This window comes from Dendrobium catenatum, unplaced genomic scaffold, assembly GCF_001605985.2.
Source record: "Dendrobium catenatum unplaced genomic scaffold, ASM160598v2 fragScaff_scaffold_1395, whole genome shotgun sequence".
Lineage (NCBI taxonomy): Eukaryota > Viridiplantae > Streptophyta > Magnoliopsida > Asparagales > Orchidaceae > Dendrobium > Dendrobium catenatum.
In genome coordinates, this window is record NW_021319857.1 from 222,385 (window position 1) to 239,331 (window position 16,947).

General features: G+C 34.9%; 1 protein-coding gene across 2 annotated transcripts; it reads left to right on the forward strand.

The window, feature by feature from the left end:
* Window positions 1-432: 432 nt before the first annotated feature.
* Window positions 433-16,947, forward strand: LOC110103551 (mitochondrial substrate carrier family protein B-like). Of its 2 annotated transcripts, none has more exons than XM_028699810.1 (8): window positions 433-799; window positions 7,340-7,516; window positions 7,624-7,773; window positions 13,510-13,611; window positions 13,694-13,764; window positions 13,871-13,920; window positions 15,979-16,548; window positions 16,647-16,947. In XM_028699810.1, exons 1-7 carry the CDS (start codon window positions 569-571, stop codon window positions 16,209-16,211), a joined length of 1,014 nt encoding a protein of 337 aa, XP_028555643.1. In that variant the 5' UTR covers window positions 433-568; the 3' UTR covers window positions 16,212-16,548; window positions 16,647-16,947. The 2 variants fall into 2 exon arrangements, with proteins under 2 accessions (XP_028555643.1, XP_020687984.1); XM_020832325.2 differs by having other exon boundaries at window positions 435-799; window positions 13,871-13,938.

Consider the following 16,947-nt stretch of genomic DNA (forward strand, 5'->3'; position numbering starts at 1 on the left):
TAAGTTAATGTACATCTAGAAGTAGAGCTTGTTTATAACTCGATAAGACTTGTTTGTTTAAAACTCGATAAGCACGAAATGAATCGAACATGAACCAAATATGAACACTCATTAATTTAAACGAACCAAATTTGAACAAAAAGTAAAAATATTGAATCAAATTCAGAACTTGAATAAGTTGATAATAAATGAACTCAAACATGAACAAACACATACTCGACTTGGCTCGGTTCGTTACTCCCACAAATATCCAATAAAAACATCCATGATTTTAAAACTTGTAATAACAAAATTTAGAACTTTTTTTTTGGACATTCAGATTAATTAAGATAAATTCACACACACATCATATACATAAAAACTTAAATTCAAAATCTCTTAGTTGATAGACTAAGCACTCAACTAGCAGGCCAAATGAGCTGCGTAAATTTAGAACCCTTCAACTCACGCCCACAGTTCACGATTTTGGAATCCCAGCCAAACTGTTCCTGTTCAAAACCTCCATCGACCAGTCGCCAACCCCTCAGGGTTTTCTAGGTTTTGCTGTTTAGCTCGGGGAGAGGGTGAGATGCAGACGGATGCACGTGTGGGGCGGATGATGGAAGGCGTTCATGGCGGCGGCAGTGGCGCCAACCGCAAGTACACGACGGTGCTATGCTCCCAGCAGAAGCAACAGAGTTATGGTCTCCAGCGGCAGCCGCAGTTCGATGCCATTCAGCATCTGCTTGCAGGAGGAATAGCTGGCGCTGTAAGCAAGACATGCACCGCCCCACTAGCTCGCCTTACCATTCTTTTCCAGGTAATGATCTGGGCGGTTCCTTCGAAATTACAATAGAAAGCTGTGTGGGATTTTTAGGGTTTGTTTATGCTACTTGGCTGATCAATAAGGCATTAGATAGATAGAACGCTTCTTTTTTTTATTTTTATTTTTTTAACTTTTGAGATCCATAGTACTTCTGTTATCTTGCATTTGGTAGTTGTGAATCTTATACAATTTTTCGTGCAACTTCCCGCGAACCATAATCTGATCTCGCCTATGAGTTGCTTCTGGTTGAATGCGCTGTGTGGTGGCTAGCCCGTGAGTGACATTACGATTATGCTATTATGGTTGGAATTCTCACAGCTTGGCTTGGTGTTGTATTTTTTGGTAGGTGTAATGCTTCTATATTTTACCCTTAACCATTATCTTCCATGAAGTGATTCATGCCGGTCCTTCCAAAACACAGTAGAAAAGGGGAGGTGATTATTAAGGGGCTGTTTGGATGAAAGTAAGATTTATGCTTCGTTCTGGACAGCTTTTTTCTTGCTTTTTAAATAGACTGAATATTTGGTTTATGGAAATAACAATAACTCAAAAGGAAATTTCAATAATTTTCTCCACAAGCAGATATGAGGAAACAACTTAATAAATATTATTGCCAAGAATTTAAATAATAAATGTAAGGGTAATTGCTTTGTTTGTAGTAAACCATGTTATCATTTTTGGCAATCTAGGTGGTACAATATAAGTGATGACAAATCAATTCTTGCAAAATCATATTTATTCATAAATAATTATGAAACAAGATTGAAATTCATGAATATAAACATGAGGTTAAGAATAATTGGATTATAATATTAGGAGGCTTAAATTTGTATAGGAGAATAATATGTTCTGAGCCTTTCCATACATTTTGTGAATCCAATGATAAATGGTTCATGTAGTCAGATCATGGTATTTACACAAATCAAATGGAATAACAAAGAGTAAATCTGTAACACTGAAATTGGTGAATGACATTGATATATGTTTGAGACAATTACAAGTAAAATTATTCAAGAATAGATGTTTCCAACAGTCTAAGTAAACTATTTGACTCCACCCTAAAGGTAAAATAGAGATTAAAGGAATTGTGAAAAGTAATAACTTCTATAAGAACCTTGCTTCCCAACTGATTCTTAGTCGGAATGAAAATTTTGCACCTAGAAATGATTGATGGATCCCACCTAGCTCCGAGTATCACGTGGTGATCCTTCTTGAACTTTCTAGCATGCTTTCTCACTCCTATTCCAGCCAAGTAAAAGCTTTAAAAGCATGGTCAAGGAAAAACTTCTTGATCACCCCTCTCTTAGTGCCTCTAACTCCTTGCTTGTTGATTTTCAATGTCTGATTGCTAGTTGTTGTCTTCTTGCTCAAAATGCCACTGTTGGATAATCGAGCTTTGCTAGAATTTCCAGTAATCTGTATTGAATTCAAGTGAAATGAATATGTAGATTAATGTTGATCGAAGAGAAAACTAAATAAAATGAATCAAGAAAACAAATAACTTGTTTTGGGTGCTGCAAAACCATGAGTTTTCCAAAACCCAAATTCCTAAAGCACAACAATCATCTCGTTTCTATTTCCTTCAAAATCATATGCTCGCAAGAATATGCCTAGGTATTACTGTGTAGGTCTTCTCTGTTGTTGGAATTGATGTAGTTTACCTTGATTTGCCTCAGAAGATGGCACTAGAGATTTGATGATCATTTGCAGTAGATTCATAGACTCCAATTACAATCTTCTTCTCTTCTTACCTATTTCCATAACTAGATAACTCCTTTTCAAAACGTAAAACCAAAACCAAAATTATCAAAGAAAAAAGTGATTTTAAATAAACCTCAATTCCCTTATGATAACAATTGTTATTATTACATAAATACTCTTACTAAAACAAAATTGAAAAATAGTCCACACAAAAATAAAAAAATAATTATACAAATAACCCAGTTGATTAATTCAAATTTTAGAATATGATATGCTCCCAAGGATGAAGGAATCTTGTCCTTGACATCTTGAACATTTTATTGCTTGTAGGACGCCAATAAATATGCGACATTGACTGTTGTAAATATATTTGTATTATTCGATAATTCAATATGATAGGCATTTAGTGCATCTTGATCTGATTAAGCTCAATTAATTGGCAGTAGCCCATTGTATCTTTTGAATGGTTATCATCCTAATATTATATATGCAATGAACATGCCTGATAGGTACAATCAAAATCCTAATAATGATTGGATTGCTTTGAGTGGAGTGCTTAAATATTTAATGGGATAATTGATTATGGATTATTCTACAATTGATATCATATTTTATTTGAAGGGTATAACAATGCAAATCAGATAGCTGTTCAAATGAGTGAAAGTAAAAAAAAAAAAAGGATATGTTTTACGTCTTGGCAGAGCTATCTTACAAAAGTCTTCAAAATAAACTTGTACAACTTGATCCACAATGGAATATTATTTTATTATTTCAAAGAAAGTAGAAGGAGAGGCGAAATGCCTTATAAATCTTTTCGATGATATTTTATTATAGTTAAGTTCAATCTCTTCTACAGATTTGCATTGTGATTTTGATACTGAAATATCTAGATCAAAGAATAATACATAGTGGGAAGAGTAGCATTTTTGACTAAGGTACAATATTATGCAATGATTATTAAATGATGTGATATTTTTCTTAGGTTTTGTGAGAACAAAGATCAATTTGGAAAATTCTCTAACTAAACTATACCATATCAAGTGAATACCATATCAAGGGACTTATGGCCATTAACAAAAGTGATAATGGTGGAAACCCATCCTATATTAATGAAGATTCCATGAAATAAGTTCATATTGGTAATAACAAATCATTAGTTAATTAATTCAATGCACACCCATTATTCACCAATATTAGTGTAAAGGTTTGGTCGCCTTTTTTGATAATTTAGGAAAGTTATCTAGAACAATCATGAATTATTTGTTCTGACATATGGCCTAAGGTGTAGGTGTCAAATTGCATGAAGAAACTATCATATTTTTGGTATAATATGGATTGTTAGACTGACTTATAATAAAGAATTGAGGATCATGGAAATTGGAAAATTCACTAAATTTGTGTAAGTTAAGTCTATTTCTATGATTGGTTCATGGTTCAAAAGATACACTGATCTTTAAGCATTATATTCTACACCTCAAACATTGAACTTTATTATTATTATTATTATTATTATTATTATTATAGTTGTTGTTGTTGTTGTTGTTGATGTTTGTCTTTGCAATATATGTGCGGTTTTTTTATATTGTCATTTGTATGTGTGTATTTCAAAGACCAAAACATGTATTCGAACAGATAGTGGAAAAGGTTTAGTCCAACTATTCTTAGGAGAAGTAATATTTTCCTCTTTATAGTAGATTACTCTTGCATATGTGTAGTAGAGGAGATATACATGTGCGCTGAAGCTAGGCTAAGCTCAGTGGAAATTTATGAACCTGATCCAGAAATTCATTTACCGGGCGTATGCCACTTTCAAAACACAATAAAAAAGTGGTGAAGTTGGGTGCTTTTTTTCTGGCATGCATGTTGGTTGATTGATAAACATTAGATTAATATATTAATTTTTTACTTTTTAAATCAAGACGTTTGATTATTACCTTTTTTTGTTATTGATGTTTGATAGCCTTGGATATTTGCATTTATCTGTTCCAACCCATAACCTGACCTCACAGCATGAATTGGCTCTGATTGAATATGCTGCATGGTTTCTATCCATGACATATATCATTGTTCTATTGATATGTTTAGAGCTCTGACGACTTGCTGCTTTGTATTGGATTTCAGATGCTGGTTGTTGTAATATTTCCATTCACTGTTTTAAGATCAATGATGGAGCACCACCTTTTCTAGACATTAATAAGGTCATGCACCATATTGTTTCCTTTGTTTAGTCAATTTGTATTTTTTAATCTGAACCACTGGGAATGAATGTTCCTGTGGTATATTGTCTAAATGAAAACTCTAGCTGAAAGAAAGCATGGCGCTAAATGACCAACTGATTATTTTTCTTTATCTTTTTTAGTGTTACATCAGCAGTTTCCCAAAATTACATTGCTATGAAGAATAATTTTTCATGACAACTCAAAATAGCTGACATTATTTGGCTGATGATGAACCAACTCTGCATGAAGAGAAAGCTTCTAAAGAAGTCCTCTCTCTCAAATGCTATGGAGATTCTAATTAATACACATTTCTGCTTTATGGGTTATAGAATTGTATATTTTGATCCTTAAGAAATATTCAAAGCATAGGAGACCTCCAATATTTCAACCATTTGCAGTCATTGGTTCCTTGAGTATTTTGGCCTTATTGAGTTTATATAATCTATGAAACGCTTGTTAAATAAGTTTTTATGCCTATCTGAAGCTATAAGAAGATTCTTTAGATTGAATACACATTTTATCATGATGCCTGGTGAGACCTTCATACCAGCCAGAAATTATATATTGTTGTCATATTGTTTAACAAATAATGTAGAGCTTAATGCTTATCATACGCCAAACTTCTTAAGTGACATGGTTAGTTGAACTTGGCATGCTTATCAAAGTATTTCCTGATAGATTTTTATGGCTTCTTGGAATTAAAATATAGCTAAATGATTGCTCTTGGATTTTTGTGTGATTATCTCTTGGGAATAGTCAATCGTGTATACAAGATTAAATATGAAAATATCGTCTTATTTGAGAATTTTATGTGCTAGAAGTTAGTAATATTATTGATGCTGGACTAAGCGAAATAAGTCATGCAATTAGAGATTTAGGCTAAGATAGCATCAAAGACAACAAAAGAAACTTCATAAAATATTAAGAACAATAAGAAAATTTGAACTATTAGATCATGTGATGGCAAGAAACTAACAAGTAAAGGCTAAACACACACAAAAAAAAGGTGAATCAATTTAGATTAGCTAACATGAGTTGTCACAAGTCTAACATTTAATTAAAGGACTAGTCACAAGAGTTTCCGATCACTCAAATTTAAGTAGGGCTTGGCGGATTAATCAACACATATGAGATGGTGATGTAACTATAGATGAAATGAGAAGATCAATATTTAGTTAGATGAAGTACAAGGGAAGTGTTTGATACTTAGCTCATGAATGGTAGGAATTGAGTCCTTGATGAAATGATGGCTATTTCCTCCTTGGATTCCCCTTGAAACCCTTACTCTTTGATAAATCGATGTCCTTGTTGCAAAAGTAGATGTTAGGTTTCCTTGGAAAGGTAGAATAGTGAGTAGGAAAAGAAAGTTTCAGCTATAGGAGGATTTGGAAGTGGAGAAATCAGCTTGGGAGGTGAAAAGGTAGAGTTGGTTGCTTGAGAAAGAGAGAAGGCTGATGTGGTTTGCTTGGGAAGGAAGTATTTGGCTTGGGAAAAGGAAAAATTAAAGTGATTGCTTTGGGAAGAGAAAGAATTTAATATAGCTTGCTTGGGAAGGGAAGTATTTGGCTTGGGGAAAAGAAAAAGTTAAAATGGTTGTTTTGGGAAGAGAGAGAATTAAATGTAGCTTGCTTGGGAAGGGAACTAGTTGGTTTGGGAAAAAGAAAAGTTAAAGTGGTTGCTTTGGGAAGAGAGAAAAGTTAAAGCTGTTGTGGGTTCACAAATGTCACAATTAATTGAGACAAATGCTCAATTAATGTGAATTAATTACAAGATTGGGAAGCCCAAGGGTCTAGGGTGTTGGAGAGAAGGTGGAGGCGGGTAGAATGGAAGGAAGAGAGGAGGTGGCGGGTTGAGGGAGGCAGGTTGCTGCAGCGGTGGGGATTATTGGACGGCTAGGGAAGGAGAAGAAGAGAGAGAGAGAGGGAGATGATATCAACCAAGAGCTCATAAGCTGTTGGGTATTTCTTTGCCTTTCTACAAAGGACTTAACACACAAACTCAACTCACAAAGAGAAGAGGAAACATATAACCATAAATTTTATATCAAATATTCATCATCCATACTTATATCAAATATTCATCATCCATACAAGAGAATAATGGGCCATATATATTGGCACCAAAATATGAAAGGAATAAAAGACAAGAAAGCCCTTGGCCAAACAACCAAAAGCTTCCTCAAGAGAGGGTAAAATTGTAATAAAATAAATAATACCACATAAATCTCCTACAACATATGAAAACTAAAAATATAAAGACTCAATCAAGGCCGTAGATCTCCGGCCTCTACGGTGATAAACCATCCAAGCTCTGATGTCCCCATCAATTATGTAATGGGTACCATACAATTTCATATCGTAGTTGGGAGCATTATTGTTCTTGCACGCTGCTTGTTCTTTATCAGATGTAAGTTTGTGTCGGTATTTTTTATTCTGGTGAAATTTTATCGGGTAAAATTTTCTTGATTCATTTACTTTTCTTTTAATTGTATTTCATTCTCGTTAAGTTAATGTGGTATCAATGTTGTTTACATTGTCTTCGATATTTTGTTACTAATATCTATTTGTATTTACACATTTCAAAGTTGCTGGCTGAGTGATATTTAGTCTTACAGGTGAAAGGCATGCATTCTGATGTTGCAACCCTACGAAAGGCTAGCATATGGCGTGAGATTTCACGTATCCTCTATGAGGAAGGGTTTCGAGCATTCTGGAAAGGAAATCTGGTTACAATTGCTCATCGCCTGCCTTATTCATCAATAAGCTTCTATGCATATGAACACTACAAAAATGTGTGTATTAGATTCTGTGGAAGAGGCAGTTTAGTTTACCCTTTTAATATGTGTTGCAAGTTGGAGGTCTGTTTTCTTAACTTAATTGGTTATTTTGTTGATTTCAGATGATGCAATCAATTATTGCATCCAGGGATCATAAAGAATACATTAGCTCAGATGTTTTGGTTAAATTAGTGAGTGGCGGTTTGTCTGGAATTACTGCTGCATCAATAACATACCCATTAGATCTTGTGAGAACTCGTCTTGCTGCTCAGGTACATTGAAAAACCTAAGTTGGCAATTTTTCTAATTCTGGTGCTTTTAAATTTTATGCTAGATTAAAAACAATGGATTTAAGTAGTTTCTATTTTGGAATGTGTGGAATTTCTGGAGATATACAAAGCCGCTGATAACAGCCTCACACCAATTTGGAAAATATTATGGCTGTACCGATGCAGGAATTAAATCTGGGATGAAATTCTGGGCATGCCCAAAGTTGCGAACAACAGCCTAACACCAATTTGGAAGGTATTATGGCTGCCCTAATTCATGAATTAAATCTGGAATGGTTTAAAAAGGTGGATTGCAGTCAAGGAGGCATTAAACATGCTTCAATCTGGAACCTTGTTTTGATATATTACACCATTGGCATCTACAATCAATTCCAGGTTCTATGGCAATCAAATCACCTGGAATTTTCATATGTCCTGCAGTCATTCCAGCTGTCCAATACCAGGGAAAAATGGTCATGCGCTGAATAAGAAGACTGATTACTTATTTCCATAGCTTCTAGAATAACATTAGGTATTTATTTTTCTCAAAATTTAGTCTTATTTTTTTCCTTTTTTTTTTCTTCTCTTGGCCTGCCACTCTCTTCCATCTCCATCTTTGGTCCACCATTTGGCCTATATATTCTCTATATAAAGTTTCTATGGCTATTTGATTGGCGTATGAAATAAAGTAGTCTTTCTCTTTTTTTTTTTTTGAACCTAGCATCAGAGACATCTCCTTTGGCCTTTCTATATCTGTTGATTCTCTAGATCTACTCATTACTTATCTACTATTTTAACCATGATGATGGTTAAACATGAATAAAAGCTTTTTCTATGACGCCTTCTCCGCCCGTGAAACAGTTATGATAGGAAACACTTGTAGATCTCAAGTATTTCCTATCAATCTTTGGAAAATAACGAGATTTCTCCACAAAAATTCACAAAAAATCACGAAAACAGTAGATAACGGAAAATACCAAGGTGCAATTGATCCTCTATTTGAGAGGAGGATCGATCTCTCCCAATCTCTAGGCACCACTAGAGCCCAAAGAAAACCTAAGAGATCTCAAAATTTATCCAAATTCAAGATACCATAACCCTAGGAAAACAAATTATTTAATGCATACAAATCAAAAGGAAATCCCTAAACAACCCCTACATTCAAATTTTCCTCCTAACTCCCTCAAAAATCCTTCCTAAACAGCTCACGCACGCCCGGGCGTGCGTTCAGCGCATATAGGAGGGGGCATTTTCGCCTTTGTTAGCGTAAGTCGGTCTCGTTGGACCGGTCCAATGGACCAGTCTAACAATACTCCCCTCCCAAAGATCCATCTTAAATAGGCTCACCTAATTCCCTCTCAAATCAACCCCCTTTCTTTAAATAATTCTCTCTCATATTTGAATTTAAATCAGATCTCGTGCCCTAAATAATTCCCTTCCAATTGTAATTAAAACTTTCATAAACAATTCCCCCTTGATTCCTTTTCCCTTTCGTTAAATAATTCTCTCTCATATTTAAATTAAAATTAGATATCTTGGTCTAAATAATTCCCTCCCAATTATAATTAAAACTTTCCTAAACAATTCTTCTTTGATTAAGAACTTCCTAAACAACTCCCTCTTGATTTGAAAACTTTCTAATTCCTTTCCAATCAAATCGGCCGGTCCATCACATTTCTCCAATGAAAATTTAAATGAAGAGGTGCTTTCATGCAAGCATCTTTTTAATTGCCAACCACCATCCTCCTTCCTTTCTTCTTTGAAATTTGAATTTAAATGTGAAATTTTATTTTGAATGTTAGAATCTAGTATTGAACGTCCCCTGTATTTATAAATAAGAATTATCATGCAAGTCAAGAGATGCCTCTTTAATTTGAATGTTATATTCCACCCTCCCCAACATAAAAAAAATCCAAAATTTTAAAATATAAAACTATTTTCCAAGCCATGATTCCATCTCTGCTTAAAAAACTCAAATTCATTATTCTTCTTTGTTTTTTACTTCAATATCAAACCATAGCCATCCCCATCTCTTTCTAAATCCAAATTATATATTTTAGGGATGGCTTTTCCCAGGCAACCAATATTCTTAGACTCTCAGTAACCCCACTCTCATTGAGATAATCACTGTATGCTCTCCTCAATGAAAGGTTTTTAGGGCCTATTGTGATAAAGTTTTTACTGTTGATCTTCCTTCAGTCCAGAGGCAGAGGCTTCACGTTGACATTGTTACTAAGGATATAGATAGTCCTTAACCTTCTGCATTCATAAAGTTGTTTGCCCCTGAGGAGCTTGGTGTTGGCCTTCACGATGCCCCCATAGCTTTTTCCCCGGATTAATTGGGTCAAACTAAGGTCAATTTGGCTTAATTAATTAAATTTAGAAAATATTTATTTTATTGAATCATCTTATCTAATTGATAATGTTACATAATTTCTTTTATTTTTTTTCCAGAAAAAAAATATATAATATTTCTTGTGATAAATGAATTGCTCATCTTAATTGCATAATAAATCAATCATTAAAATTCATTTGAATAATGCTATGATTTGTCATCCATCATTTTTTTTTTTGAAATATTAAGCAACAAACTCTTTATTATATAATTTATAATTTATTAGCCTCCACATGTCATATTTATGTTGCCACTATCAAGAGGGTCACATTCGTCTCCAAATCATCACGTTCTCTCTTTACCAACGTTTAAGCATATCAAAGATAATTATCAAGTTGACAGTTTAAAATGTTGTTTATAAAATTTTCAATTACATATATTGCAATGTTGATGATGTTTTGTAGCTCTGCAAAATCCTTTTAGAGGAATTTATATTTTTTAGGAAAGGGACAAAAATGATAAAAAAAAAATATAAATCCATTTGGATATTTATTAATTATTTATGAATAAGCTAGTCCCCTTCTATTAGAATAATGTGAATACCATTACGACTTATAAAATAGGAAATTTTATGGGATTTAAAATAGGGAATTTTGTTGGAAGTCAGATAATTTTATTTGTTTTTGTTATAAAAAAGAAATGTAGATGTACTTTAAAATTAAATTTAAGATAAAGGGTTGTGATTTTCTATTTAAAAAGAAGGTTTGAGTCTTTATTGGTTAAATATTGAATTCTTTTTAATAATATTATCGATGCGTTCCCTAAGGGCCAAGTAAGCTTTAAGATCCCGCTGCTCTCTGAATAAATTTTCTTATTCTTTTAAAGGTTTCGTGAAATAGTAGTTTTGATGGGGGCATCAACAAGAGATTCCGACGCGTTTATCAGAGGAAACACCGGAGATCGATGGCCATGATGGAGAGCCTTTACTTCTGATGCACTTTATGTATTATTTATTTTCATATTTCAGTTTTTCCAATTTTACCCCTATGGGTAATAGTTTGCTATTGTAGCCCAAGGGGCATTCTAGTCTATTTTCTTTTATCATGTCGAGGCCTATATATATGGCCCCATATGTATTGGGATGATGATTGATTGAAAAAAAATTTTCTGTTTTTCTTTGTCTCCCTCAATGTTGAGTTTGAGAGAAGAAGGAATGCCCTAGGTGTGGGCAATCGCAATACCCGTCAACCTTTGGAAGGGTCCGAGATTTGCGGCTTTATTTTTGGTTCCTCTCATCTCCTTCGACACACCGCCGCCGTGCCACCACATTGCCTCCACCACCACTTCTCTACCGACCCCCATACCATCGGTCACCCTTGCCATCCACCCCCTAACCTTCCATCAATTGTCTTGAATTCTTTCCTAATTTAGGAAGATAAATTTGGAGGGATTTTAAATTCAAATTCAAATAGATTTGAGTTAATTTCTTTCCTAATTTCCTATCCTAATTTGGTAACTCTTTTAATCCCTCAAATTTGAAATCAATTTCAGATTTCTTCTTTAATTTATTTAATTGCTTGGGCCCACAATCCCAATTAAATAAATCCCCCAAATTCCCCTCCATAGGGCCGGCCGCCCCATCTCTCTTCAATCACATTAATTGGAATCCAATTAATTAAATCTCTAGGCCTAATTCCCTCCTAAACTCCTTTAATTTCAAATTTCAAATTTGAAATCCTCCCTAACCCCACTTTAATTAAAATTTGAATTTATTTTCAGATTTTACAATCAAATCCCTCTCCAATTCCTTTCATAGCCACCTCTCTCACATCCAAACCCTAGCCCACCACCGGCCCTCCCCTCTCCTCCCTCTCCTTCCCTTCTTGCTTCACAAACCCGCCGCCTCAAGGAGTCCAAGAGAGGAGCCTCCCACACCCATGGATGGCCGACCCTGAGGTCGACCATGGTTTTGCCTACAACGCACAAGGAGAAATTGACATTCTCCTTTCTACGAACCGGATTGGGAATACGACGACTCTGTGGAAAGCTACGTCAACCACATCCTTTATTGCCTTGCGGAGATGATTGAAATTCAACAACCCAGAGCACCTTGGCTTCTCATCGGACGGTCCACTCCTCCGCCTCCAACTACCTTCTCTTGGATCAAAGCCGTTGGTGTTGCTACCGTCTTAGTGGCGTCGTTTAGTTTGCTGAAAGCTTCTCTCCGCTAAAACCATATATTGAGTGTGAGTGAGAACGGTAACTCTTGGTGAACTTTCTAAATTAAGCTTTGGATTTTATACGGCATATCTAGTGTTATTGTGATAATTTCTAAATTTTCTTATCTTGTTCTAATCTCCTAAGTTTTGTAACTGCATACTACGACAAAATTGATAATTGAAAATTCTTATAGTCATGCCTTATGGCTCTTTATCCTTAAAGTAGCAAGCTTCGCAATACTTTTATTAGTTCCTTGCAATTCTTGTTGGTTTCACATCAAGTTTTCTCTACAATAGCACTGTGTATGCCAGTTGTCTGTTTGGTATATTTGTTTCCGGTCTCCTATTATTGCTTATGGTATTATGGTGTCCATGCGGTAAGAATTTTTTAAAATATGATGCCTTCATGAACCATCCTCCATGATGCTCAGTGAGTGAAGTGCACCCTATTTGAGCCTGACTCGCCCTGACCTTGAGATTGCTCTCTCTCTCTCTCTCTCTCTCTCTCTCTCTTTCACACACACCCCACTCTCCCTCACCTCTCCTCCCTCTCCATTCCTCTCTTTCTGTTCTCTGCAGCAGTTGCAACCAAGCAATGTTGCTGAGTATTAGGGCTTCATATCATAATCACTTTTAGCTTGCCATTCTACGAGGAGAAAGTGGAATACTTGTCTGCAACCATTGCTTCTTTTTATTCTTTTCTTTTAAGTTTCCACGTTGACCGTTGAAACAATTATTTACAATTTTTTTTGCAGCTAACTTTTTCTGCAGTTTATTTAATACATTTGCAGAATAGAAATGTAAATCTGTATCTAATTCCTGTAATTAGTGTAATTTGTGCATTTAATCTGCTGAGATATGCTGGCCCGCAATGGTTGACAACCAAATGAAATTGGTAAAATATCGAAGTGATGATCCTACAATGTGAACATGAGCAATTTGGAGCAGCCTGGATCATCTGTTCTTGTAATGTAGTAGTTGCAATCATATTTATTAGGAAAAGAACTGCCATTCTTTCTATATATTTCCTGTTAACATTTAGAATACTCTGATCCTGTTACTTCTCTCCATTTTTAACCAGGTAGCTCTTTGGATGAATATTTCTGTTATGTTAGAGCCTTATCCTCAAAACTTTAATCATATTTCTTAGAGATAATTTAAGTGTGTGTTAACTGAATTTTGCAGACAAATATCATGTATTATCGAGGCATTTGTGATGCACTTTCTTCCATATGTAGAGATGAGGGTTCAAGGGGATTGTATAAAGGTCTTGGAGCTACATTATTGGTAAAAAAAAATTCTAACCTGCAATGCTTTCCATTAGGTGCATTTGTTTGTGTTTATAATTGCCCACCAGTGAACAACACAGGGTGTTGGACCTAGCATAGCCATTAGCTTTACTGTTTATGAAACTTTGAGAGCTCGATGGCAATTGCAAAGGTAATTGCCTTGGCATTTTGTTGTATAGATTGTCTTGTCTATTGTATGACTTTTTCTCCATTATATAACCACCTTTTATTGTATGTTTTATAATTTTTTATGCTAGGCCGTATGATTCTTCTGTTTTGATCAGCTTGGCGTGTGGAAGCCTCTCTGGTATTGCTTCTTCAACAAGTACGTACTTGAATAATTGAAAATTGAAAATATCATGAAAGTCCAAAATAAGTTTGTTATCAGGGATTTGAATTTACTTTTTAAGTGACTCATGGAATTAAATGAAATCCTTGGGTGTAGTTGGTTAAAAACAATGCTAGTCGATTTTCTTAGGGCCTTTTTTTTGGAGACAATTTACTAATATTGCTTGAAGAGCTTTCTAGTGTTTATTTTTTTATTCAAAGTTAATTCACCAATTCACCTTTCTCTGTTGTAATGTGAGCAAGGAAGAATCTCTCTTTGATTAAATTTCAGATAGTCTCCTGAATATTTATGTATGGCCAATTTAGTCTCATTGTATCACATTTCTTCATTTTAACTTCTTGACTATTCCAAAATTGATCTAAAATGACCACCCTTATAAATTTGGATAAATTCATCCCAAGTTACTCTCCAAGAGATCATTTTGGATATCTCATTGTGTCACATTTCTCCCAATTACATGGAGGCTCGCCTATTAAATCCTAGCCGTCCCTTGTCATTTTGATCCCACGGCTAGGATGGGAATCTATGGGAGGCTCATTTGGATCATGCTGATCTCCTTCCATATTTAGGTGGTTGATTTAGGAAGGATTATATTAGAGCAATTATGTATGATTATGTTAAGCCGGCATTGGAGCCGGCTGGACCGGTCCACCCTGGACCGGTCCAGGTCTTCACCCGACGGAACCACGCGCAAACAGGCGGAGGAGCGCGACGTGATAGGGCGTTTTAGGAGTCTTTTTTAGAGATATTTTGAAATATTTGGGGTAGTGAGGTCTTTTGTAAAACTCCTTTATGGTTAAATAGAGTGAGAAGGGGGGGATTAGGGTTATCTTGCATTTTGAAGTTTCTTGAAGTTCTTGTGGTTTTCTTGTTTTGGGCTCTAGACTACGGCTAGAGATTGGAGAGTTATTTCCTTCCTCTAGAATCGAAGGAAAGTTATCTTGCTTGTTTCTTGCATCATACAGGGGAATACAATCGTTTGCTAGTGTTTTTCCCTACGATTTCTTCCATCGTTCCCATTTTCTACTGTTTTTGCCGTATTTACTGAGAGGACAGCAATTTTATCTCTTGGATCTTTTGGGTTTTGGTGAGAAACACTTGTAAATCCAAGTGTTTCCTATCAGATTATGTAATTATTTATTTTTTTATTAAGATATCTTATATATATCTATAAATATGGACAAATTTGTGCTATAAAATTAAGCTTTTACCTCTGTTATTTTCTGAATTCAACACAAGCCTAATAGCCATCTCCTTTAATTGCATGGACGTGAGCTTGCTTCATCTTCCAAAGCACATGCGCAAAACCTACAAGCCACTTGAAGCATTCATTCCCCTTAGTTTACTTTTCAACTCCTTCCCCATTGGTAAGCACTACAAGGCTGATATGATACGTATTCCTCTCCACTAGACTTGCTAAATGTGCTGGTCAATAAAAAAACAAAAAAACACCATCAGAATTTAGTCTTAAAATCATGTGCTTGGATATGAACCGGACCACGCTGAATCTTTAAAACGTCACTTATTTTATGGTTTCTTTTTTTTATTTGAAAGTCGTGTTAAGTTAAATGCGTAAGACCATATAGCTTATACTTGCTCTTCATATATTTATTATTTTCTGATTATATTTTATTTTAATTTTAAACCCATATCTCTTGTTTTTGTATTTATTGCTAGTAGAATAAAATAAGAACAAGTGAAGATATACAGAAGATCCAGGCACCTTTTACTTGTGAAATGCCTTGCTACTTATTAAGAAGACATTGCATAAATTGTCTTGAAGCCAGTTAGATAATAAGGATTCGTAAGGTTTACTCTAAATGTTTTTGAAAACCCATTGAGTAGTTAACATTTATACAGTAGTCGCAATAACATTGGTGCACTTCATGATAAAAACAAGCTGTTAACTTTTAAGGGAGTAACTCTGGATGATCCATCACTGTCGCAGTTTTGTGTAAACTTGATCCTTGTGTACAGTAAATTTTTCTTTACTCTTTATCTCCTGTTATCGTTCAGTGACTTTCCCATTGGACCTTGTGAGGCGACGGATGCAATTGGAAGGTGCTGCAGGGAAAGCTCGTGTATACAAATCAGGCTTGTTTGGGGCTTTTGGACACATAATCCATTCTGAAGGATTTCGTGGCCTTTACAGAGGAATTTTGGCAGAGTACTTCAAAGTTGTTCCAAGCGTTGGTATTGTTTTTATGACCTATGAGACGGTGAAGTCATTACTGTCTGCTGGGGACTAGTGACTAGTGCTGGTGTTTTCTTTTGTTCAGAATGTTAAAGAAATGATGATTGAGATCCTTTTTGGGATTAAGTTTTGCAGTGAAATTTATGGCAGCAAGTTTTGCTGTTGCTGCTTGTGATGATTCCTTTTGTATAGGTCTATATATATACATCAGATTTCAATTCTCAAGTGTATCAGCAGAGCGTGTAACCTTATAGCTTTCATATACGATCGTAGAATTTTTTACTTCCCCAATTAAATTATGCTAATTACTATTTCAAGGTGCAGCAACTCTTTTTTTGTTTCCTCTCAAAATATATGGTGGCGAAGGGTTGGTGGAGGAGTGCATCTATATGGTAAGTGCTTTCTTTAAGATTGTTTTATAACTACCATGATCCAAGTTTTTATTTTTCCTTGTAAACTAATTTTACACTTTATTCATCTAATCTTACAGGTATGGTATCGAGAGAGTTAGGCTTGAAGTGATAAATAATATCCAGATAAGGAATCAACTCATGTCTGCCATTAGATTAGTCTAATAACTAATATTTGGATTATAGACAGGTTGTATGACTTAGATTTTTGTGGTGAGATTTATGAAGGCAACAACAAACAATACAAACTGTAATTGATTTGTTTATTTGGTGAGATTTATTGGAAATAAACCTATATCGTAGCTTGTGATACGACCACCTGAATAACTAGGTTTGTTCTTGCCCCTTCTGGGATGATTAAGATGCCAATATTCACCTGTA

Coding starts and splice junctions, on each gene's coding strand:
- LOC110103551 (XM_020832325.2), top strand. CDS start 569: ATGCAGACGGATGCACGTGTGGGGCGGATGATGGAAGGCGTTCATGGC. Junction 800..7,339: donor GCCTTACCATTCTTTTCCAG/GTAATGATCTGG, acceptor TTAGTCTTACAG/GTGAAAGGCATGCATTCTGA. Junction 13,765..13,870: donor GCTCGATGGCAATTGCAAAG/GTAATTGCCTTG, acceptor TTTTTATGCTAG/GCCGTATGATTCTTCTGTTT.